Source organism: Gymnoscopelus braueri (assembly GCF_963280865.1).
Source record: "Gymnoscopelus braueri genome assembly, chromosome: 14".
NCBI classification, from domain to species: Eukaryota; Metazoa; Chordata; class Actinopteri; order Myctophiformes; family Myctophidae; genus Gymnoscopelus; species Gymnoscopelus braueri.
This window is the reverse complement of record NC_137619.1, coordinates 51586799-51611648: the sequence shown is the minus strand read 5'-3', so window position 1 is coordinate 51611648 and position 24850 is coordinate 51586799. Positions and strand designations below refer to the sequence as shown.

The following is a 24850-nucleotide window of genomic DNA, read 5'->3' as shown; positions in this document are numbered from 1 at the left end:
CAGGGCAGCCTTGCTAAGTGCAGTTCTGACTTGTTCGACAGGGAGCCCGTTCCTGATGATATGAGAGAGAGAGAGAGAGAGAGAGAGAGAGAGAGAGAGAGAGAGAGAGAGAGAGAGAGAGAGAGAGAGAGAGAGAGAGAGAGACAGCCAGCCAGCCAGCCAGCCAGCCAGCCAGCCAGCCAGCGAGAGAGAGAGAGAGAGAGAGAGAGAGAGAGAGAGAGAGAGAGAGAGAGAGAGAGAGAGAGAGAGAGAGAGAGAGAGAGGGGGAGGTTCTAGAGAGTAAAGGTCTGCAAGCCCGACCTGTTGATTGGGTCTAGCATTTATTTATTAATTTGTATTAACAGGTCGGGCGGGCACGGGTCGGCCCCGGACTCATTGATCCAGAGTTATGTTAATAACTAATCACCAGTCAATTGAACCTCTCTGCTTCCATTGACAGAGAGGAGTTCAATGAGTACATGTTATGTTAGTAACTGACGCCTGGTCGACAACTACAAACTGACATTCTTTAGATTACAGACAGACAACATTTAGAATACAGACCGATATTCAAGGAATCGCCTTCCATGTTTATGTGTGTGTATCTCTGAAATGCCCAAATATGGAGATGTAGCAGTGACGTCATAGACTGACCTCCGACAAACAGATACTGCACTAGTGTACAGTATTTGGATGTAAAACATAATTATTATGTAGACATGAGTAGTTTTATAAATGTTGTGATGCCACAGGTTGCCACAGCTGACTTGTATCCGATCATGTGTCAATAGATATTACAGTTTTTGGTAAACATTGAATAAATAAACCTGGCTGGATGTAGTACAGTGGTCTGACCAGCAGAGGACACTGACGTAACACAGCCAGTCTATGAATTCATAGCCAGTTGCCTCATTAACCTGTTGTTTGCTGTAGTAATTAAAGACATATTTTTTAAAGTATGAATCTAAATGAGATTAACATTGTATTAGCTTTGAATGAAGGCAATTACACTTACACCTGCAGAAAAGGCCACGCCAACCCACCATTGATGAAATGCATAAATACCCAGTGAACAACCCCATACTGTTGTCTCTGCACCACAGAATCAAGAGACTTCCATGCAGGGCTTAAAGGAGAATTCCGGACATTTTAAGTGTTATCTTTGATGTGTCGTTACTCACCTACTGACGTAAAAAGTGGCCTTGTTTTTTTCCATAGATTCCCCCGTCGTCATATTTTCAACCCCCTCCGTTGTCATAATGGGAGCGCGTGGTTTAGGGAAATTCGTCTATTATAACCGATGCAAAGTTATTTTTTTCACTACTACTACTCATTGTAGAGTCTCATGATAGTCAAACATGCGCTGAAAGTTCCTGAGAGGCTACCGCTAACCGCTAACGATTTAACACTGGTTGCTTGTTTTTTTACCTGGCAACACCAAGTTGCCAGGTTCTGGAAAGAAACAAGCAACCAGTGTTAAATCGTTAGCGGTATAGCCTCTCAGGAACTTTCAGCGCATGTTTGACTATCATGAGACTCTACAATGAGTAGTAGTAGTGAAAAAAATAACTTTGCATCGGTTATTATTTTGCATCGGACGAATTTCCCTAAACCACGCGCTCCCATTATGACAACGGAGGGGGTTGAAAATATGACGACAGGGGAATCTATGGAAAAAAACAAGGCCACTTTTTACGTCAGTAGGTGAGTAACGACACATCAAAGATAACACTTAAAATGTCCGGAATTCTCCTTTAAGTTGTGCCGAGCTGGCCGGATTCCGCTCCGGGAAATGCCTTGTCCGCTCCGGTACCTCTAGAAGGCGTTCTGTCTCCTCAAATGCACATACTATACAATATGGTTTTATTTAGGCTATTTATTATTAATTCAGCTTTCACATTTTCCCCCCCAATGTCGCTTCCCGCAATGGAAAAGGTCAGTTAGGTTCGTAAATCTTCACGATAACCACTTAAGTTTTCACTGTTGGAAAAATGTTTGCGCTCGTGAGCCGGGTGGTCTGACTCCTACCTCACTATGCTAGTTGCGGAGAGCTCCACAAAGAACTCAAAGCCCCCCACAATGTCAAAACAGTTGTCAATGTTTACAACTTGATGAGAGGACGTGTGGAATTGAATTATCCTTAGAGAGAGAGAGACACAGAGAGAAAGAGAGGGGAACTAGAAAATGTGCTCCTCTGAGCACAAGTCTCCGCCAGCAGACCCGTGCTATTTTAATCAAATGAAATCACTTACCCTACCTTCGTTTTTTGTCATTGGGATTCTTTGTCTCTGTTTAGTGTTCTTTGTCTCTGTTTCTTAGCTTTGACCTTCTGCGCCTTTGCTTCTTCATCAGGTTTCAGACGATGATTTGCTGCTTCTTCAGTTTGCGTAATGGGAGTTAGTTGCATTGTGTGATCTCAGCCTCTCCTGTCTAAGCTATTTATATATTTATATTACATATTGTGATGTCACGTGAAACTGACCAATGTTAGGTGTTCTCAGAGGGACACACACACGCACAGACGGGTGATTTGTACTGGAAGGTACTGTTCCAATCAAGACTGATTGATCCTGTCTTACCTCACTTCAAAAAACATAAATGGCTTTTTGAAGTGACACACCTATTTATAGGATTTTATTTCGTCATGCGTCCCTCTAGCCAATCAAAAGCATTGGTGTCAACATATTGTCACGTGTCACGTGGAGCTTGACCAATGTTAGCTTGGCTAGGGGGGGGGGGACACACAGCGGGACGAAGCGAAAACATACTCTCCCCCCCCGGCGGAGACAAAAACATCAAGAGAGTGAATTGAGGAGTGTATTCTCTCCTCTCCAAGTTTGGTGTTATTTACAAACATCAAACTTGGAGAGGAGAGAACACACTCCTCAGCCAGTAACGTTGCGCTCTCTCTAGTCTGTCTGTGTTGTTAACTAACTAACGAACTAACGAACTAACGAACTAACTAACTAACTAACTAACTAACTAACTAACTAACTAAACTAACTAAACTAACTAACTAACTAAATGGGAATAAATACAAGAGAATACATAAATAAAATAAATACATTAAAATGAAAATTAATTAAAAAAAGACAGGGTCATCATTGATAAAGAAAGTGGGTGAAAGAGATCCCGTCCTTAATGTGTGTCTGGTCTGGTCATCCTCATTCTTCTCAGTCAAAGAATTAAATGGAACCAAAATTTGGTTCCATTAGTACACTCTCAGAGCTACAGACCCATAAGAGTCAATTTGGTTCCATAAACCCTCACTTGTGAGTTTTATTTTTTGTCTATTTTCGCCGGACGTTCGTCTACTTTCGCCAAATGTTCATCCTCTATTTCCTCCGTATTGCTTTGTCTCATGTTTTCCAAATCTTCATCTATTTTCGACAAATCTTCATCGATGTTGTTCGTCAAATCTTCGTCCGAATGTCTCTCGTCGGGATCCGCTCTCCAGAGTCTTTGGCGCTGCGGCGGGTAAACGGCGTGGAGACACTGCGAGGTCTTCTCCTGGATGCGGTCCAGGACGCTCTTCTTGTCGGCCACGCTCCTCCTGAGGGTGTCCACCTCCTTCTTCTTCTTCTCCCACCTCTTGTGCAGCTTCAGGAGGCTCTTGTCCATGCGTTGGAACTGCTGCTCGATCACCATGATGTCCTCGTCCGTCCGCTGGAGCCGCTGTTGGAGCTGAGCGCTGCTCATGGCCTGTAGGGTCATTGTTCTGCCTGCCTCTGTCTGTAAACCCATTGTTCTGCCTGCCTTTGTCGGTAAACCCATTGTTCTGCCTGCCTCTGTTGGTAAACCCATTGTTCTGTCTGCCTCTGCCTGTAAACCCATTGTTCTGTCTGCCTCTGCCTGTAAACCCATTGTTCTGTCTGCCTCTGCCTGTAAACCCATTGTTCTGTCTGCCTCCTGTTGCTCCATGGCTTAATAAACGTTAAAATACCACAAATACAGAACCTCTAAACAGGTATCTGATTACAAAACTGTATTTTCCAATTAGAATGTCTGATTAACAGAACAGCCATTATTGTACTGCTAAATCAGCACCATCTTAACTGTACCTGCTGCAGGATGTATTTAAATAGGTAATGGGGTTATGTAGTTATATAGGCCATATTTCTTGGGCGTGACGTAAGCGCAGATGTTGAACTAACCGTTGCCCAAATATGGACTTCTGGGCATGACGTCCATAATGGCGGAGTGGTAGTTGGGATATTTTGAACTTAAGTGAATTGATGCTATTGTTATTACCTCCAGTACAAATTTGTACAGACAGCGGAGATCTGTGGTCAAGTCACCGTTCCAGCACTTTGTACAGAGGGCGGGTCTAGCATTCAACCCTACCAGTGGTTGAATGTTCAGTGGTTCTCAAAGTTTTTCATGTCAAGGACCCCCAAATTAATATGTTTGAGGCCACGGACCCCCATCTGAAAAGGTTTTGTGCCAGGGACCCCCAGAAGAGGAGATTGGTGTAAAAAAAAAAAAATGAAAAATGATTCACACGTTTTTCAACATTTTAGATTTTTTTTTAATTCCGTCAAAAAATAGCAGACAAGCTTGCAGCGTGTCACAAAGTGACGCGCTGTGAGCCTATATATCTGCTATCTTTGGATAGCCAACATATACATGCATATAGTGATTGAAATGATTGTGATGCTGTATTAACTACTTTAGCTAGGGACCCCCCAGAACCCCCCAAGGACACATGGGGGTCCCCAGAGAACCGATGCTTTAGAGTGTGCACCCTGAGATTGTGAGGTCCCCGGCCGGGTCACACCAAAGACTACAAAAATGGGACCCAGTGCCTCCCTGCTTGGCACTCAGCATCAAGGGTTGGATTGGGGGGTAAGTGCATAGATATAGAAACCTAGATACCTCATTGGCCTCTTCAGGTCATTGTAGCGACTGGTATCTCAATACAAGGTTCTTCCGCAGGGCTGTTTGACTACTTACCAATCACATCGCGTTAACTACTGGCCAATCACAGCGCGTCTAACTGACTAGTTGCTGCGCGGCTGACTCTTAAGAAAAGGCCCGCCCCACCTGCCTCTGATTGGCCTACCGAACGCCCCCTTCTGTGACGCACACGGAAGTTTCCAGCTTGCCCTGCTGAAGCGGAAGGAAGTGGAAGGCTAACCCTGCGGAACAAGGAAGCGCGCCCGAGATACGAACGCTTCAGAGCTGAAGGAGGCGTCTACCTTTATATGTCTATGGGTGCATCCACACATGTACGTCAAGTTGTGGTACGGAAGTCGGAAGTCCCGTCCACTCCCATGTTATAGGAACTATACTGGAAAGATGACCAATGATATCCAATGAAATCGACAGGAAGTGGAAAACACACAGCCTAGGAAACAGGCGCCATCTTGAGGGGCTTTCCTATAACTTTCAATGGGATGACGTCACGTTCTCTTTATCTCTAGATACCTTTTGCCTACATACAGTACTTGCTGTGTTTTGGCGAGATACTGTGAGAACACTAACTTGTGTTTTTTTTTCTGCATAGTGCAGGCTAGTTGTATTGGTATATTACTGCATAGTGCAGGCTAGTTGTATAGCTGTATATTGTATACACTGTTCATTATTGATGGTGCATCTGTAATGATATATGTTACCTTTGTTTTGCTGTATCAGACAGTACTTTTCTTACGCTGTATCTGTAACTTTGTAACTCTAACTGATGTGCTGCCTCTTGGCGACTGAAATCCCCCCCGCGGGATGAATAAAGGTCTATTTAATGTATCTGTCTAAGTCCCTCATGACCCATAAAAATGTGTCCGCGACCCCAAAGATCGGTCCCGACCCACTGTTTGGGAAACGGTCATGTATAGCTACCAGCAGGCTGCGCGTCAGTCAGTCAGTGAACACTTTATTTTCATATTCCATGATCTCCGACCAGACCCGTCCGTCTGTCTGTCTTTAGTTTAGCTGCAGTGGGAGTCTCGGAACCTGGGGATCAGGGACTGTGAGTTGACACAGGGGGTCCTCTGACCCACCGACCGATCACCCAGGGATGCAATAATACGCTCCATAGCGGGACTGTTCGCCGTAGTGGCCGCGGCCACCTTCAACAATATGTGCAATAAACAATATTATGTGTACCAGCCAGGAGCCTTCAGCACAACCAGCGGATCAACTGCAGGTACAGTGGTGGGAAAAAGTTCTCCGTTATTTTACTTAAAAAAAGTAAAAGTAAAAGTATCTATACTACAATCTAGAAATACTCTGTTACAAGTAAAAGTAAATAGCAGATCTATAGCAGAGTACTTCTTTATTTGTATTTTTTTAAACAATAAAGGTTTGTCTTTAATATCCATGAAAGTACTCAATCTGCAGAATGTCCCATTTCACAAGTTTTCAAATGTATAAAATATTTTGAAAATAGCTGATCTACAAGCTGATCTACAAGCTGATCTACAAGCTGATCTACAAGCTGATCTACAAGCTGATCTACAAGCTTCAACAGCGTCAACAGCAGCAACACGTTCTCACCCCCAAGGCGTCAGAGTCATGTCCCCCACGGCGTCCAATTCAGACGCCCTGGCATGCCCAATGCGTCCAATTCAGACGCATTATGTTTTTAATGGGTAACAAGACTTCTACAGCTGAAATCACGTGACTTCAGCCACGAAAAAAATGTTCATCTGCAAGACGAATACTTTCTTCCACAAGAGATAAAGCGGGAGACAACTGCATAACTGCCTTTTATAACAACATCACTAGATCACAAGGTAAGATAGAGTCTGCGATTGTAATCCAATGCAGTTTTGTTAGCATAAGAGAAGAACGCTGGAGCAGCACAGACAATTTAAGCCTTTTATTGATACAGTGCAAGTAAAAGATTGACTGACGTTTCGGTCTTTCGACCTTCCTCAGAGTCATGGGTGGCAGCATCTAGGTAGACATATATATATACACAGAGGTGAGCATGGGCTGTGCTCTCAATAAACCAATGGTGGATGGCCCTCTGTTTAGTGGTAATTACCTAGTACTACACGTCACAGTCTCAAGGTTGCGACAATCAGTGATAATTAGGGTTAGCTCTGGGCATATGAACAATTTTACAAATTACAGAATATACAAAATAGTATAACCATAAAATGCCATGATAAGGTAAGTTTAATTAAAACAGTGTACATGTAAAGATAGGGGCCAAACAATATTAAGGTCAATGCAAAAACATTTTAGACTAATTTATGACAATTTTTAAATTGTTAACGTTAACACTCTCAAGAGTACAAAGCACACAAAAACATGTCAGGAAGCCTCAGGGACCGTCTATAAAAAGCATGAAAGGCTCAGTTCCTCATTTAGACCATTGGGTTCTAAAGTATCAAGGTTGTGGATCCACAGTGCTTCTCTGAGGAGCAGTTTGTGAATTTCTTTCTATTTCCCCAGAATTTCAGGGATGATGGGGAGCCATGATTTGCTAATTTGTAGTGCCTGGCCATGGCATATTCTGGGTTGTTAGTGCGAATAGCAGTTTTGTGCTCACCTATGCAGAGTTTGAGTGGTCTCTTGGTTTGACCAATATATGCCAGTCCACAGGGACATCTGAGCATATAGACCACATGGTGGTCAATTTATAAATGAGGATATTTTGTATTTTTTACCAATACGTGGATGGGTAAAAAACGTAGTATCCTACTATATAATTGGAGTCACCTCTGTCTGTCTTGGTGTCCGTCTTGGGTCGACCGGGTATGGGCTAGTTAGATGAATTTGAGCATTGGGCGCAATTGCCACATTTATAAAAACCCTGTGGGGGATTGGGGAGCCAGGTAGGGGGGGGGGGGGGTTTCATGTCCGAGTGGACAAGACGGTCTCTGAGGCTTCTGGAGCGTCTGAAAGAGAAGAGAGTACACATGTTAGCAAGTGTGGGATCACTTTTAAGGACGTGCCAATGTTTTAGGAAAGCATTCTTAATTAACCCTGCCGCTGGAGAATATTGTGTTGAGAAACAGAACCGAGTGGGTGTCTGTTTAGGCTTTTTTATGAGTAGGGACGTTCTGTCTGTATGTAGGGCTCTATTATACGCTGCATCTAGGTCCACTTGGTTTTATCCTCTTTCTATGAAGCGGTTAGTAAGCTCTGTAGCTTTAGATTCAAAGTCTGTGGTGGAGCTGCAGTTACGCCTAAGGCGCAGGTATTGGCCAATAGGGATATTCCGAATGAGTTGTTTAGAGTGATTACTGTTTGCTCTTAGTAAAGTGTTCCTGCTGAGAGGTTTTCGATAGATAAATAGACCATCACTACTTTTGCAATCTGGGAACCCAGAACCAAATGAGAAGGAAAAACAGCGCCCTCTGCTGTTTGTACTATCTCACTTGGCTCTGGGACAATGACGACGTAGCACCCGTGCGCAAGGAAACCGGGGTTTTGGTCTGCCTTCGGCGTTTCACTTCCGGTGGTGCGACTATGTTTTCATTCCCACTAACAATATGTCTACACGGAACACTAACACCACTTCTCCCAGAGAACATGGATCGTTTTGGTTATAAGCCCACTTGTTTCTATGATAAAAGAGCAAGTTAAAATGTGAATATCTTTTTGTGGTTTTGTCTGCTCCGCTGACGCTATTGTTAAATTAGTTTCGGTTGGTTTCGAGTGGGGAATGATCGGTGGACACGTAAATCCCGCCCACTACATTTGATTGGGTAAAGCGCGGCCTGCTTCCTGATCTGAAGGCACGCCCACTTGTAGCCCAGTGTGTACACGTTATGACGAACCTTCACGACAGATTCCAACGCAGAGCAGAATCTGTTCTTGAGAGATTACTACTTTTGAAGATGGTGAGGTCTAGAAAAATTATTTCATTATTGTTAAATTCCAAGGTCGAGGTTAAGTACCTAGTGGTGGAGTTTACATACAGAAGGAACGCTTGCAGCTCATCTACGGTGCCCTTCCAGATCAAGAGCACATCATCGATGTACCGACGCCATAGAGCTATTTTAGGGAGAAATATATTATTTACAGGGTTATGTATAAACCGTTCTTCCCAGAAACCCATGACCAGACAGGCATATGACGGGGCAAAAGCACAACCCATAGCAGTCCCTTGGCATTGTAAATAAAAATTACCAGAATACTTTAAAAAGTTGTTAGACAGAATAATCTCAGCGAGTTCAGTCAAAAAAGCTGAGGGGGGCATGATATGTGCCGGGCGTGTATCTAGGTAGTGGGAGATGGCTTCTAAACCCACATCATGAGGTATGCATGTATAGAGACTTGTTACATCAAGTGAGGCTAAAATAGTATCAGCATGGTCACATTTCAAATTTTGAATCAGGTTCAGAACGTCAGTAGTGTCCCCAAGATGTCCCTACCCTTGTGACGCACCGGACTGGCCGTTTAAGGCTGAGGCGCAACAGTAGAATCCCTTTGTTCTGCAGTTTTGTTAGACTTAGATCAAGACTATTGTAGATGTATTGTATCGATTTTGACATTTTTATATTTACGAGAGGCTTAGTGACCACCCTTCCAGTTTGCCCTGTAATTTCACCAGTAAAGACCTTTTATTCAGATGTATACATAATATAAGGTGCTTATCTGCTTGCCCCAAATGTAGGTGTTTGAGTATTTGTGTAATGTATTAGTCGATATTTTTCAATAAAGAAGTATCTTAATCCCGCCTGTGGCCGATTCTGTTGGATGTTCCCAATGGGTGGTAGTGACGGGCGCATCCGGTGAAAGACGAAATTACAAATGGCGTTCGGCCACAGACAGGATTAAAACACTTCTTCATTAAAAAATATGGACTAATACATTTGTACATGTTTGAAGAAATACAGGCTTTACTGGTTAAAGTATTATTATTATTTTCTCTCTCTACACTACATCTCTTGGTGCTGTCATCCACTCCCATGGCTTTTCTTACCACTGCTATGCCGATGACACCCAGCTGATCCTCTCATTCCCCCCCTCTGACACACAAGTGGAGGCACGCATTGCTGCATGTCTGGCTGACATCTCGGAGTTGATGTCGACGAACCACCTGAAGCTCAACCTGGACAAGACCGAGCTGATGTTCCTCCCGGGGAAGGGCTGTCCGCACCGAGACATGGCCATCACCATTGATAATGCTGTGGTGGCGTCAACTCAGACTGCGAAGAATCTGGGTGTGACCTTGGACGATCAACTGTCGCTCTCGGCTAACATCGCATCAGTGACACGGTCCTGCAGATTCCTCCTCTACAACATCAGGAGGATTCGCCCCTTCCTCACGGAGAAGGCAGCCCAGGTGCTCATCCAGGCTCTTGTCATCTACCGCCTGGACTACTGCAACTCCCTCCTTGCTGGTGCTCCGGCATCAGCCAGGAGCTTGTTCAGAAAGCTGCGGCTCGTCTGGTGTTCAACCGCCCCAAGTTCTCCCACACAACTATCCTTCTCCGTTCTCTGCACTGGCTCCCCGTAGCGGCTCGCATTCAGTTTAAAACCCTGGTGCTAGCCTATAGGGCAGTGAAAGGAACAGCTCCTTCTTACCTCCGGGCTATGGTCGATGCCTACACCCCTGCCCGACCACTTCGGTCTGCCACCTCGGGGCGACTGATTGCCTCGTCACTCAAGGGTCCTTCTGGTCGATCGACACGGTCACAACTTTTTTCTGTTCTGGCCCCACAGTGGTGGAATGAACTTCCCACTGATGTCAGGACAGCAGAGTCACTGCCCATCTTTCGCCGCAGGCTGAAAACCCACCTCTTCAGGAAACACTACCCTTCCTCTTTGCCTGGCCTACTTGTTGTTAACTAGTTGTACGAACTCTTGTATTATTTTTGTATTGTTTTATTGGATCTTGTTTAGTCGATACACTTATTTGTTTTAGCTCGTGCTCATTTGATTTTGCTATTTTGTCTCATCTGTTTAAGAAAGTAGGTAGCTGATATATTCACTTTTACCTTAGCGCTTGGTATACTCTTGGTTGCTTGTTTTTGCAGGAAATGCACTTAAGACTTCTGGTGATTAGTAGTTTCGTTCCCTACCTATGTTGAATGCACTTATTGTAAGTCGCTTTGGATAAAAGCGTCTGCTAAATGACTGTAATGTAATGTAATGTAATGTAATGTAATGTAATGTAATGTAATGTAATGTAATGTAATAGTGGTCAACATCTTGTGATCGTCTCCGCTCCCCAGTTTAAATAGCTTATTTCAGATTAAAAACACGGCAGGCCGCATACTGCTGGCCTTTTTAGTACATTGTGATGTAAGAAACACAGCTGCAGTTAAATGAATAATGGTATTAATGTGCACTGGCAGTACTACTGTTGACTGCGGTCTGTGCTTGCACACCTATGGCTCTGGACACCTAAATCTATCATCATTAGAACAGTGTTTAGTAGAAACTACACTACACAGGGTTCCCACGGTCATGAAATTCCTGGAAATATTTTGAATTTCAAAAAACTGTTTTCCAGGCCTGGAAAATGTTTGGAATTAATCAAATATTTTGGAAAATGTTTGGATATAATTGTCAAGCTAACATTGGTCAAACTTCACGTGACACGTGACAATATGTTGTCACCAATGCTTTTGATTGGCTAGCGAGACGCATGACAAAATAAAATCCTATAAATAGGTGTGTCACTTCAAGTGAGGTAAGACAGGATCAATCAGTCTTGATTGGAACAGTACCTTCCAGTACAAATCACCCGTCCGTGCGTGTGTGTGTTCCTCTGAGAACACCTAACATTGGTCAAGTTTCATGTGACATCACAATATGTAATATAAATATATAAATAGCTTAGACAGGAACAGTACCGGTACTTTCCAGTACAAACAGAGATCTCAGCTGAGATCACACAATGCAACTAACTCCCATTACGCAAACTGAAGAAGCAGCAAATCATCGTCTGAAACCTGATGAAGAAGCAAAGGCGCAGAAGGCCAAAGCTAAGAAACAGAGACAAAGAACACTAAACAGAGACAAAGAATCCCTAAATGTCAAAAAACAAAGACGTGCCACAAATGCTGACAACATGACACAGCAAAGATTGCTACAATCTCTGGAAGAAAAAGTACAAGAGTCTGTAAAGAACATTGAAAGGAAAAGAAGGCACTGGTCACAGTATTCAATAGATGAAAGACAACATCAACAAGCACATAACACCAGTAAGGAGAGACGCTACAGATCACAAGAACTAGAAGTTGATGAAGCTGCTACCGCATTCTTAAAGAAGATGTCAGAAAGTGGACCCAATTATGTCTGTTTCTCCTGTGAACGAATGCTCTATACAGAGAAACGGGTCTGCTGGCGGAGACTTGTGCTCCGAGGAGCTAATGTATACAGGACGTCACGTGCCAAAAATAATAGATCTACAAGCTAACAACACATTTCACTGTGATACGTTGTTAGCTTGTAGATCTGTTCTTTCTGTCACATGACACCTTAGCTCGAGTTTGTCTTTGTGCATTGATAACGCACTGGTTTAAGAGCCTCATTACTGCATAATGATTGCTATAGGCCTGGAAATTGGGTGAAATACTTTGGAAAAGTTATGGAACATTTTAGAAAATTCATTGTTAAAACTATTTAAAGTAATTATGTATATATACTTTTTTTTAAATAGTGTTGTTTCACATTAAACACTGTTCTAATGATGTAACTGTGGATGTAGTGTAGTTCTATCTTATAAAGACATATGTATTTTTTTTAAACACAAAACTCCTCTTTTGGCATCTGCCACTTGAAAGTAAGGTAACTTGAATGATTGACATGAAGAGCGGCCTGACAGCTGCCTTCACAGCTTCTATAGTGGGCATAACCACAATCACCTTGATTATCACCTTTTTTCACTGATAGTTATACTACCTATTCAAAATAAAATCATCCTTAACCCTTTTAATAGGTTAAAAGTTATTGTTAAAATCATTGTTTCAGGTTCAAATTGAACCACTTCTGTATCTGGGTCATTCTGTACTTCTCTCTTTTTATCTGGTTGGCAACAGTTTCCTCCCATTCAGTGGGAAAAATACGAGATAGTTTCATACACTACAATACTGTATGGTTTATACATAATGTAGAGAAGGACGTTTTGGCCTCTGTGGATTTTGTCAGGTGTATTGATGGTTTATAAATATGACATGGTTTCATAAGCATGTACAGTACATGGTACATGGTTTATAAATATGAGATAGTTTTATAAAACTGTACTAGCGTTCCTCAACAGGGGGTCTGTGACCCTGGGGTGGCCGTCAAAATATGTTATTAATTGTATTTATAAGGGCCACACAGTGATGTCCCTGTGTCAAATAATCTCATAAATAACATAAAAAAAGAAAGAAAAGTGTTTCATCAAGTCAAAAACATGTACGTTTGGCCTCTGTGGATTTTGTCAGGTGTATTGATGGTTTATAAATATGACATGGTTTCATAAGCATGTACAGTACATGGTACATGGTTTATAAATATGATAGTTTTATAAAACTGTACTAGCGTTCCTCAACAGGGGGTCTGTGACCCTGGGGTGGCCGTCAAAATATGTTATTAATTGTATTTATAAGGGCCACACAGTGATGTCCCTGTGTCAAATAATCTCATAAATAACATAAAAAAAGAAAGAAAAGTGTTTCATCAAGTCAAAAACATGTACGTTTGGGTCCTGGGGAGACACCAGATTTTGGGTTCTTGAGCCACTGGTACCAGACCCTTTATGGTCTATTTTATAAACCATACATTATTGTAGTGTACAGTAGTGTACCAGACCCCTTACGTTAAAAGTAACCAACAAACTATACTATAAACAATGGTCAAACATTGGCCAAATTGTCAAATTTTACTTAAGAAGAAGGCAAAAATGCTAATGTTAGCAGTGATGTTTACCTTTCCAAAATATAACCATAGAAGAAGTAAATGTTGTATAAACTGAAATTATCCTTGCATTCAACACATCATGGGGTCAGTTTTGGGGTGAACTACCCCTTTAACAAGAGCTTATAATGCAATAATAACTACACGTAGATCCACCAGGCCATTGTTGTAGTCAACCAATGTCAGGGATGAATTGATCATAAAGTTGTTGTTTTGCATGTTCATGTGGACTGTTGTGTTGCTGTTACTACAACATCATTGGTCTGAGTCTGACTAAAATGCAACACTATTCATGACAGGATATTCTGTTCTGGAGCCATGATGTTGCCTGCAATATAAACGTTGTCCACTTGAGAGCAGCACGTTACAGTGCAATGAGAACAGAGGCACTGTTTGGCTTTATGAATTCTATAAATAAACACATGACCTTTCATTTAAGAATAACAAAAGTTTGATCTTGCTCCAAGTGAAATGAATCCATTGGTACAAAATAATACACTGACATGGTTGGAACCTTTTCACATGAAACACACAGCTCACCATGTCAGTTCCAACCATGTCAATGTATTATTTTTGCCCCTCAGTGACCACTGGTTCAGCACATGGTGGACTTGTGCTCGGGTGGCGTAATGGTAAAGTGCCTGCCCACACAGCCCACCACTGCAGAGGTTGTTCGTTCGCAATATGCGCCTATATGTAACACTGGAGAATCGAACTCGGGTCTCCCACGGGGACAGCCAACATCTTAACCATTGGCTAAAGGGGTATTACCCCTTTTGCCATTGGAGATATTAGGCTTTTAGTCATCAGGCAGAGGCTCTGAACCACAACTGCTTCTGTACATATACAAACACAATTGGCCCATGTTCGGGGGATGGATGCCAGGAGGGGAGGGTGATTGTCATTGCACGTACTCCTATGGGCTGGGGGGGGGGGGGACATTTTTTACTTAAGTAAAAGTATCAATACCACAATGTAGATGTACTCTGCTACAAGTAAAAGACCTGTGTTCAAAATGTTACTCGAGTAAAAGTACAAAAGTATTGCCATCAAAATATACTAAAGTACCAAAAGTAAAAGTACTAAAATGTTTAAAAATAGCAGATCAACAAGCTCACAACACGTCCTTGTAGATCTGCCATTTTCAAATTGCCTATGTGTAAAATAGGTCTAAAGTGGTTATTGTGTGTTTTATAATATAATAATTTATATCTGCAAAGTAACTAATTTAGTAACTAAAGTTTTCAAATAATTGTAGTGGAGTAAAAGTATAATATTTGCCTCTGAGATGAAGTGGAGTAGAAGTAAAAGTATTGAAAATGAGAAATACTCCAGTAAAGTAAAGATTCCTCAAAAGTGTACTTAAGTACAATACTTTAGTAAATGTACTTAGTTACTTTACACCAGTGGTGGGGGCTCCTCACTGGTAGTTTAGTCAGTAGGATACAACAGCAATGACAACATATAAATGTGTATGGGGAGTAATTAATTGGTATAACGGCTAAATAGGGGAGAAAAAGGGGTAAAAAGCACAAAGAAAATACATGGTGGTCTTGAAATTAATGTAGTGATGAGTTTTTCATAAAGAAACAACAACATTTTTGCTATAATGTATGGCTATTGGCTAGTGAATCAAAAGGCAGAACTTAATGTACATTGCTTCATACAGTATAAACTAAATGAGATGCACAATGTTTGATCAAGTATTCAACCCCAGTACTTGAATCAAGGTAGATATTCCTGGTAAAATATGATTCAACTACGGGTGAAAGTTGCAGAGTCAGATTTTTACTGGAGTAATCTAATTGCTTATTCAAAAATGCATGCTTTTAATAATACGGTTTGTACATGTGTTTTTCTGTTTGATGTGTTTTTCTGTTTGAGTATACTGTATATTGTGTGTGTCTTTTTTTTTTGCTTAATAAAAATAATAATTTGAATTTGTGTTTACAGTGTGTTGGATTTCCCAGGTCAGATTCGCTGACAGGAAGAACAACTTCCTGTCAGAATGTCAGTCAGAAAACTGTGACGCTAAAGAGAAAGCACATCCTGATGAAAAGTGATAGTTGAAGAGGACAGTTGATGTGTCAGACATAGAGAGATAGAAGACAGGAGGTCGTGCTCAGTCAAAGACCAGTTCAGACTGCAGTGGGACTGAATCATCTAGAAGACAAATATGGATCCAGTGATCTTTCTAATTGTGTTCTGGAACTCAGGTAAGATTATGTTAAAATACTTTTTATGGGTTTTATGTCACTTGATTTCAAAATATTAGTGAAATCACTCATATGGTTTAGGGCCAAAATATAACTCTGACTTTCTTTTACGCTATGATGCCTCATGAAGTATCAGGCCGTGCAGGACTGGTATACTGTTCAAGTATCATTATTTAGCAATACCTAAAGAATACCTATTAGAATACCTTTAAAACAAATTAATCGTTGCTGTCCGGCAGGAACCAGCTAACTCCATTTTGACGCTTTTGCATTTTTTTCCCCATAAATCAGGGCCATTGAACACCCTTTACGTCTCTGTGTTGGTAAAAAAAATATTGAACCAATAAAAAGCATTAAAAAGCGCTTCTGACAAAACCAGCTAACTCATTGGATCCTCACATTTTCTGCTAAACCAGCAAAGTCCACTAGCCTGACACTCAGCCTGAATTTTCATTTCGTTTCACTCCATTATTCAGTCTGAAAGCCCTCTCATAGACCATATTCACACGGCAGCCATATTGGAATTTAACATTGAAAGTGCCGCCACCCGGGGTGGCTACTTTCATTGACTTCATAGAAACATGGCCGCCGTGTGAATATGGTCTATTGCAGCCGATTTCTGAGATGGGGGCGTGGCCAAAGTGGGCTCCACCCCCTTTTGACCTCCAACCTCATTGTGAGCTTGGAGGTCCATTCAGCTGTTCTTATCAATGATGAACAAAACCTCCTAACTCAACTTTTTTTCATTTCCTGAAAAATGAACATTTTGGAGCTGGTTCCTGCCGGACAGCAGAGATATGGGAAACATAAAAAGGTGTATTTTATACTTTCGACTCATAAGAATGGGTCCCGAGACTTATGCCAATGTTCACCACTGCCTTTTACATTAGATCATTCTATTTTAAAGGTAGGGTAAGTAATTTACTTTGGTTAAAATAAGTTAAATAGCTCTATATTCTGATAGTACTCATTGCTGTAGAGTGTTACGTGGTTCTGCTCTTAGCTCAACGATAGGAGCTTCTCCGGTGGTGATTGGGGAGGCTCCCATGTCCTGTGGTGTCCCTCAGGGTTACATGTTAGGCCCATTATTATTCTCCATTCACATGTTTCCACATGGTCATATTATTCCAACGTTTTTAAAGGATCTACACCATGAATTAAAAAAAAAAAATTGATATTTAATATCATATGGTGTATGTCCCTCAAACCTTTTTCAAAAGGTTTGAGCCTAAATCATCACTCAGATATACTCATCCCAAGTCAATTGTCTCTGGCTTATACAGCACTTTCAGCTGCAATACCAAAACGTCCTCTTGGGCAGGGGGGGGCTACTGAGCAATTCTGTCTGGCCAGCATCAATGCAATGGCAATGCAAGTGACATCACTTGCATTGCACATTCTGAAATGGCCTGTTCAGACACGCCCATTCTGAAAATCTCTGAAATGAGAATGAATGACTGAATGTTAAAAAAAAATATTTTTTGGGGTACAAGAGACACTGGGGAGCCCAAAAAATACTAAAAACCAAAAAAAAAATGAAATTCATGGTGTAGACCCTTTAACCCATTAAGACCGGGAACACATCTGTGTAATTTTAAGATTTCTTTGGCTATTCAAAAATAGCAGATATACAAGCTCATAGTGCGGCACTCGGTGCCGTGCTATGAGCTTGTATATCTGCTATTTTTAGATCTGCTATTTTTGAAAAATCTTGGACATTTATGAAAATCTTTGAATATAGGCTATACTTTTTTTAAAGCAAGCATTTGTAAAATATTTTGTTCCAGGGACCCCCCAGAAGCAAAGATTTGAGTTACAAATGTTTGCTTTAAATATATATTCAAAGATTGGCACACATTTTCTCGCAGTCAACAGCATACAAAGCGTGAACTCTGCTATGGACTGAGGTCAGAGGTCATACATCTATTAGGGTGAAAAGTCTGCCAGTGATTCCCTCTTGTCTTGATGGAATCTTCCTCTTTCTCATTGTCTTCATCACTGGGTGTTATTAACTCTACGATGGCATCGAGGTAGATGAGATGTTAACTTTTGTTGTTCACTCTCAGTTCTCACAGGGAGCTCTGCAGCACAAATGTCATTTTTCTTGAGGCCAATTGACCCCCCTGAACACTTCCCCAAGTTAGAAAACTTGTCTGGCATGTTCCACAGTCAATCATGTTTGGAGGATTATTGTCTTAGTTTGTTATTGGTGGAGGTCTGTGTGACTAAATCATAACGTGACAACCAAACTGTTAGTTTACAACATACTATGCCTTTGTCATCTTTTTTTTAAATTAAATGTTTACTAATTTCCCTTGTATAAGCCCTCTCTTTTACAGGCAAATATTCCTATGCCCCAAGGGTATAACCCTGTAGGTTACAAGGAATGTATGTGGCTTGCAGGATGATAGGAATTTGTTATTTATTCTATATAACTTCACAGATAGCCTCTTAAATTGATTTTGTTTGTTTGCATATATTTTCTATTAATATGTTGGATTCATGTTAATGTGTATTTTATGACATTTAACCACCTAAACCAGCGATGTCAAACTGGTGTTTCGCGGGCCAGACGTCGTCAAATCTGGCCCGCGAGGTGATTTGAGAAAACGCCATTTAATACTACCTCTAATGGAAAAAAAAACGAGAGAGAAAAAAATAAGGCAGAAAAAAACGTCAGCGCCCAGCAGCTTCTTAGGCTTCCTGGGTCTGAATACTGGACAAACTTGTTCTATGAGAACAATGGCCAAGTCGTGAAGCCACGGCCAAGGTCATTAACATACAGAGGACCATCACCATTCTAGCCTGGGACCAGAAGAATCTGCGAGTGCAAAAAAAAATTGCACTCTGGGATTTGGGTCTGGCACCGCTCCATAGAGAATCCATTTCCTGCTCCAGAAGACGTGGGTAACCAATCAGGGCCCAGTATTCGAATATGGGAGACTGTAATTGGTAGTTGGTTTGTAGGTCTAACCAATTGCGTCGAGAGTCATTGTTTTGATCCCGCCCACTTGGAAAAAAAACTTCCTCATAGAAGCACCAGACTCATATCCACGCAGTGATATAGTCTGTCTACGCCAGGCTATCACCATTCAACTCTACCAGTACTGTAGAGAGCGCTTTTTCAACAGCATCACAAATCCGGTAAAACACCGTTGTATGGAGAAGTATATATCAGTTGCGTCTCTCATCTGGAGGAGCAGAGAGTGGCTGCATTCCTCTCCGCACCCCGCCCCCCCTCACCTCCCCCCTCACACAGCACCGTCTCAACTGAAGAAGTGAGAAAGAAATACCCTGCAAACTTTGTAACCATTGCTGCTGTTCTCATCTTGAGTAGAATCCACTTGTCAGAGGGTGTAACATTAGTAGGATAACCACAGCAATAGTTAAGAGACTGCAGGGCAAAATAATTAACACCAGCTGTGAACACTTGACTTTGAGTGTGTGTGTGTGTGTGTGTGTGTGTGTGTGTGTGTGTGTGTGTGTGTGTGAGTGTGTGTGTGTGTGTGTGTGTGTGTGTGTGTGTGTGTGTGTGTGTGTGTGAGTGTGAGTGTGAGTGTGAGTGTGTGTGTGTGTGTGTGTGTGTGTGTGTGTGTGTGTGTGTGTGTGCGTGCGTGCGTGCGTGCGTGCGTGCGTGGGCACGCGTGCGTGTGTCTTTGTGAAATGAAACTGAAAGTAACTTCTCCAAAAGGAAGGAATGGCAGGCCTAATATTATTAATGCATTTTGGCTGTGTGCAATAATGCAACTGCAGACATTATATTGCCTTTTGTTAGGCTATTCAATATGAGTTATTTTCTTGAAATCATATTTATTTAATGCAATAATTCAACTGTATGGCATGCTAATGTTTTGAGACATATTGTATTATATTACTACACACAGTAGTAAATAAATAATTCTACACAATAAATAAATATGTTTTAAATAACTGATCTAAATATGGATTATACTTATGATAAGTTTTGCCATAATCATGTAGCTCTACAACAGAGGCATAGCCATGACAGCAATGGTACAAAATAATGTTTAAAAAAATGTATATATATATTGTTTAAATAATAATTTTCAGCCATTCGGCCAAGTGTTTCCTATATTCGGTATTCGGTTTCGGCCAAGAATTTGATATACTGTAGTTATAGCAGTGAATGAGATGTAGTGGAGTAGAAGTAAAAGTAATAGAAATTGAAAATACTCTAGTAAAGTAATAATACCTCAAATCTTTACTGAAGTAACAGTACTTGAGTAAATATAATTAGTTACTTTACACCACTGTTCTATAAATCTAATTATTTTGCTGGAAAATTCTGGCACTGTAGTGAAAACGTGGCTTAAAACATGGTAATCATTACCTTACCACCCACACACATTACCAGGTATTGTTTAATTTCAAATTGAATTATTCTACTTAAAATGGTTTATTGGGGCTCATTACAAAATGCATTGTTTGTTTTTAATGGCAATAATTAAAGTAGCTATTCTTCTTAATACATTAAAAAATCACACCCTGTGTGAAGTGGCCGGTGTATTCCTAGCTAACTACAATACTGAAAGGAGTCAACCAATGATGTACAAAAAATAAATAACTCTTTATGATGGACAAAACCATAACTTGAAAAAAAACAATCTATGTTTTTTTTTCAAGTTATGGTTGCTTATATAGGGCTATGCACATGTGTCATGTGACACTGGCCAATCACAGTCCTGAATAGATTGTGATTGGCCAATCACAGCGCAGGATAATTGTACAAATTTCCTGGGCCCAGATCACAGCGCAGGAAAATGTACATTTTTCCAAATCTCACTTATAGGGGCGGTTTCACCGCCCAAAAAAAAAGTGATCTACGTAGTTAGTTGTTGCAATATGTTTTTTTCTTCTTGTTCAATGGAAGAGTGCATATTATCGACCTGGTGACCTATGTGACATGTCAATGTTGTCAGTTTCTGGGAAGTCGGGAGGTCAAGAAATTCCACAGAAAAGGGAATTAGAATCTCAAGAAGGGGAAGTGTACCGGATTGCCTGATGGAGTCATCATTATTAGGAAATGTGGCCATATAATTGCATGTGTCTGTGTAGTCCATGGACCACTGGTTGAGAAACAGTGGGATGTATCATGGAATGCATGCATACAGTAGCAAGTGTTAGCAAAGCACTAATCTTAGCTTTAATCTCACCCAACACAACAGTGGTCCCCAGGTTGATTCTTAATCAGGGTGGTTCACAATCAGTTGAAAACCCCTGCTTTAGAGAGTTTAAAACTATAAATCTCACTGGAGTTTAGGCTATAGCACTAGTATTTAGCACATAGCATTGACATATGGTACTTTTTTGCCTTGAATATTCTTGAAAGGCAAATAGTGACATGCTTTGTTTTTTGCTTTGAAAACAATGCATGCGCCTTGAATGGGGAAACGTTTTTATTTTATTAGAATCACAAAATGTCCTTGGGCTGGGACCCATTCAGATGACCACTCCTGGGTCCTGACACCCACTAACTACATTGAAAACCTAACATCACTGCTACTGCTTAGATGAGGAGTTATTGTGTTGCATTGGCATTGCTGAGGTTTTAGACATATTATAGTTTGTTCAAGACAGTATATTTAAATTGAATATTTTGTGGTTATTTGGTTATTTTGTGCTGCACCACTAGGCTATAAAGATATTAATTTAGATTACTCGTTTTGAACCAATGCTGCACTAATTTGACTTGTGATTTTAAAAAATTACAGCAATTCATTGACGTGAAAAATAAGAAATGTACTTTTAATTTTACTTGTACTTTAATTAATGTAATTAATTAATTAAATCTAATGTAATTTTAAAAGCATTTACTCTTGGATACTTAAGTACATTTAAAAGCAAGGACTTTTTTTACTCTTACTTGAGTAATATTTTGACTGAGCTACTTTTACTTGTAGTGGAGTAAATTTAACCAGGAGTACTCTGTACTCTTACTCAAGTACTGGGGTCGAGTACTCTGTCCACCTCTGCCAAGTACATGAAACAGTCACGTTATACATTTCAATGCAAGAAATAGAAACACACTGGCCAAGAGTTCTCACTTCCTCTTTTTAGCCCTGCTAGTTGGGCTCCACACACACATGTTCTGCAGAATGCTATGGACCCATACACACTTTCTGCGCTGCTGTTTCTAAGCATTACATAGGCTGGCTGCGATTATTAGAGGCCTTCTCAGTTTGTGGTTCATGGTGGAAGATAAAGGGAGAATAATAGACCTATTGCTAGCGAACTATTTCTGCTAAAGATCTCCTTCCAAACATATAACTATTCAGAGGGGACAATGGTAATCGGACAACAGCAGAACATAAGCACATCGGAACTGTCATATACATGTCACAGGGAAATTGGCATTCCAGGGAAATTGACAGGGGAGCGCTTGTTTTATAGGCGCGGGGCGGTGCTGCGAGGCGGGGCTTTGATGCGAGGACGACGACCACAACAACAACATAGCAACCAGGAAGCTACGCTAGGGGAACGCTGAAAATAAAATGGATAATATGAGAGAAATACTCAAGTAAAGTACGAATACCTCAAAATTGTACTTGAGTAAATCTACTTTGTTACTTTACACCACTAATACAAGCCTCAGTGGCGCACTTCGATCATTGGACTCCCCACCCACTACCACTGGGAGCTGGGGTTTGACTCCCGCTTGGGACATTACTTTTTCAAACAACCGCGCACTACTTTTTTTTTTGCTGATAAAGTATAGTTTTGGACCATGACGGAGGCGCGCCGACTCAGCAGACCTTGAGGCCGAGGAGTCGCGCCCGAGCGCCTCCAGGCGCGAGTGCCCGCGACGACCGGCCGATGGTCTGCTAGTCGACTTAAGCGCCGTCCGAGTTATGTACCGATAGGCACAGAATCATAAATGATGTTGTGGGGACTGCGTTTGCCCCAAGTGCCACTCACTGCACTAACATAGCCCGCCAGGCCCGCTCCCTTGTGCTTCAACTGCAAGGAATAAGGCTGTTTGCGGGTGTGTGTGTGTGTGTGTGTGTGTGTGTGTGTGTGTGTGTGTGTGTGTGTGTGTGTGTGTGTGTGTGCGCGCGCGTGTGCGCATGCGTGTGTGCGTGCTCGTTTGTGCATGCGTGCGTGTGTGGTGTGGGGCTCATGTCTGGCTTGCATTGCCCTCTAGCGTTGATTCTACAGAATTGCCTGAGGGGCGGTGAAAACAAGCGTACCCCTTTCAATTTCCCTGGAATGCCAATTTCTCTGTAACATACATACATGAACGTGATTTTACTCAGAGGGGAAAAGCATGTAACTGGACAACGGCAGACTGTAACTACATAAACGGTATTGATTGGACATGTCCATGCTCATTTTGTTTTATTATGTTTCTCCACAGCTCTCCAGGCTGAACCAACACTCCACACAACAGGTAACAAAAATCAATCAATCAATCAATCAATTGGTCTGCCTGCTTGCACACAGTGTATGTGCGTTCGTGCATTTAAATATACAATTTCAGAAAACTTGTAATACGATAAATCATTGTCTTCATGTAAGTAATCAACTGGGGAAGTTTCATTATGATATATATATATATTTTTTTCAATTTTTTTTTCATTTTTTTTGTCATGTACGTATGGGGAAAATAACGAAATGTGTGATAAATATGAAAAAGCTGCTCCTGTGGAAAGGATATCATATATTTATTTACTTATATTGACCCTATAAACAATTTAATATAGGTATGGTTTTGCCCAGTCTTTCGATAATCATTGCTCAATTTTGGGGCTCTGGCTCATGGACTATGTAGGCCTACATGAGAATATACACGTAGGCCCATAAGGCCGGGGTCTCACGTCCTTCTTTATTTTTCTCGGCTGGGAGAAGGTTTGTCAGAAAGTATCTTAGTTTCCAAGTTCCCTTTCTTCAAAATTGCTGCTTACTTTTTTGCTGATCAGCAAGCACATTTCCCATTCACCATGACAAAAACAATTCATGGTATGTCTTTTGTCTCATGGCAACGATGTCTCACCCCCAAAAGGCATATTGTGACTTTTTGTGACAAATTTGACCAAACGTCAACATGTGACTTGAAGGAGGGGGCAAAAAATGAATGAATTGAAGGAGGGGGCAAAAAATATGACCGCGTGCCGCGCTACGAGCTTGTAGATCTGAACATTTTTGCAAATCTTTGAATATCTATATATTTTTAAAGGGAACATTTTAAAATCAAATCTTTGCTCGGGGGGGGATAATAGCAGATCTATAAGCTCATAGCGCGGCAGCGCTATGAGCTTGTATATCTGCTATTTTTGAATAGCCAAGGAATGATGATATGATTCATTGGGGTTCAGGGATCCCATTCAAAACCAGTAAACCTGACAGTGGACGATGTGAATAGATGTTTTTGCCTAGGTTTTCAAATTGATTGACCAAAAAAAATGGACTGGTCGATCTTTAAGACATGGTCGCCCACCCCTGCTCTAGAACTGCTGTTGGTCACGTAATGGTCACTACAGTAAGGTCTGATGTCTCAGGCTTTGAAGCAGTTTTTGTCATTATCTAACTGCTACAGATGTCCTTGTTGAAATACAAATATAATCAGAATCAATTGTCACATCACGTGATTATGCAAGCTCTCAACAATGCAGTTACAGGAGGAAGAAGAATAGGGGAAAGAGAATAGAGAAGAAAGGAACACAGAACACAGGTCAATTAACAGGGCACAGGCACAGGTCCGAGCCTCGGGTTCTGCATGGGGGGTCAAAAAACAGTAAGGCCGACAGTAATGGCAGTGGATGTGTTGGATGCAGCTCATCATCGAAAATCGGCGATCGAAAATCTGTTTTCAAGATGTTTCATCCATTATC

The 24850-nt window shown here is 41.3% G+C and overlaps 1 protein-coding gene across 2 annotated transcripts in view; it reads left to right on the top strand.

The window, feature by feature from the left end:
• The first annotated feature begins 15876 nt into the window (after positions 1–15876).
• Positions 15877–24850, top strand: part of LOC308099774 (low-density lipoprotein receptor-related protein 6-like) — a 71019-nt gene continuing 62045 nt past the window's right edge. For both annotated transcript variants that reach the window (XM_080448559.1, XM_080448558.1), the window contains exons 1-2: positions 15877–16001; positions 23377–23409. In XM_080448559.1, the coding sequence (XP_080304685.1) occupies positions 15962–16001; positions 23377–23409 (73 nt within the window). In that variant the 5' untranslated portion in view covers positions 15877–15961. The remainder of the gene's footprint in view (positions 16002–23376; positions 23410–24850) is intronic.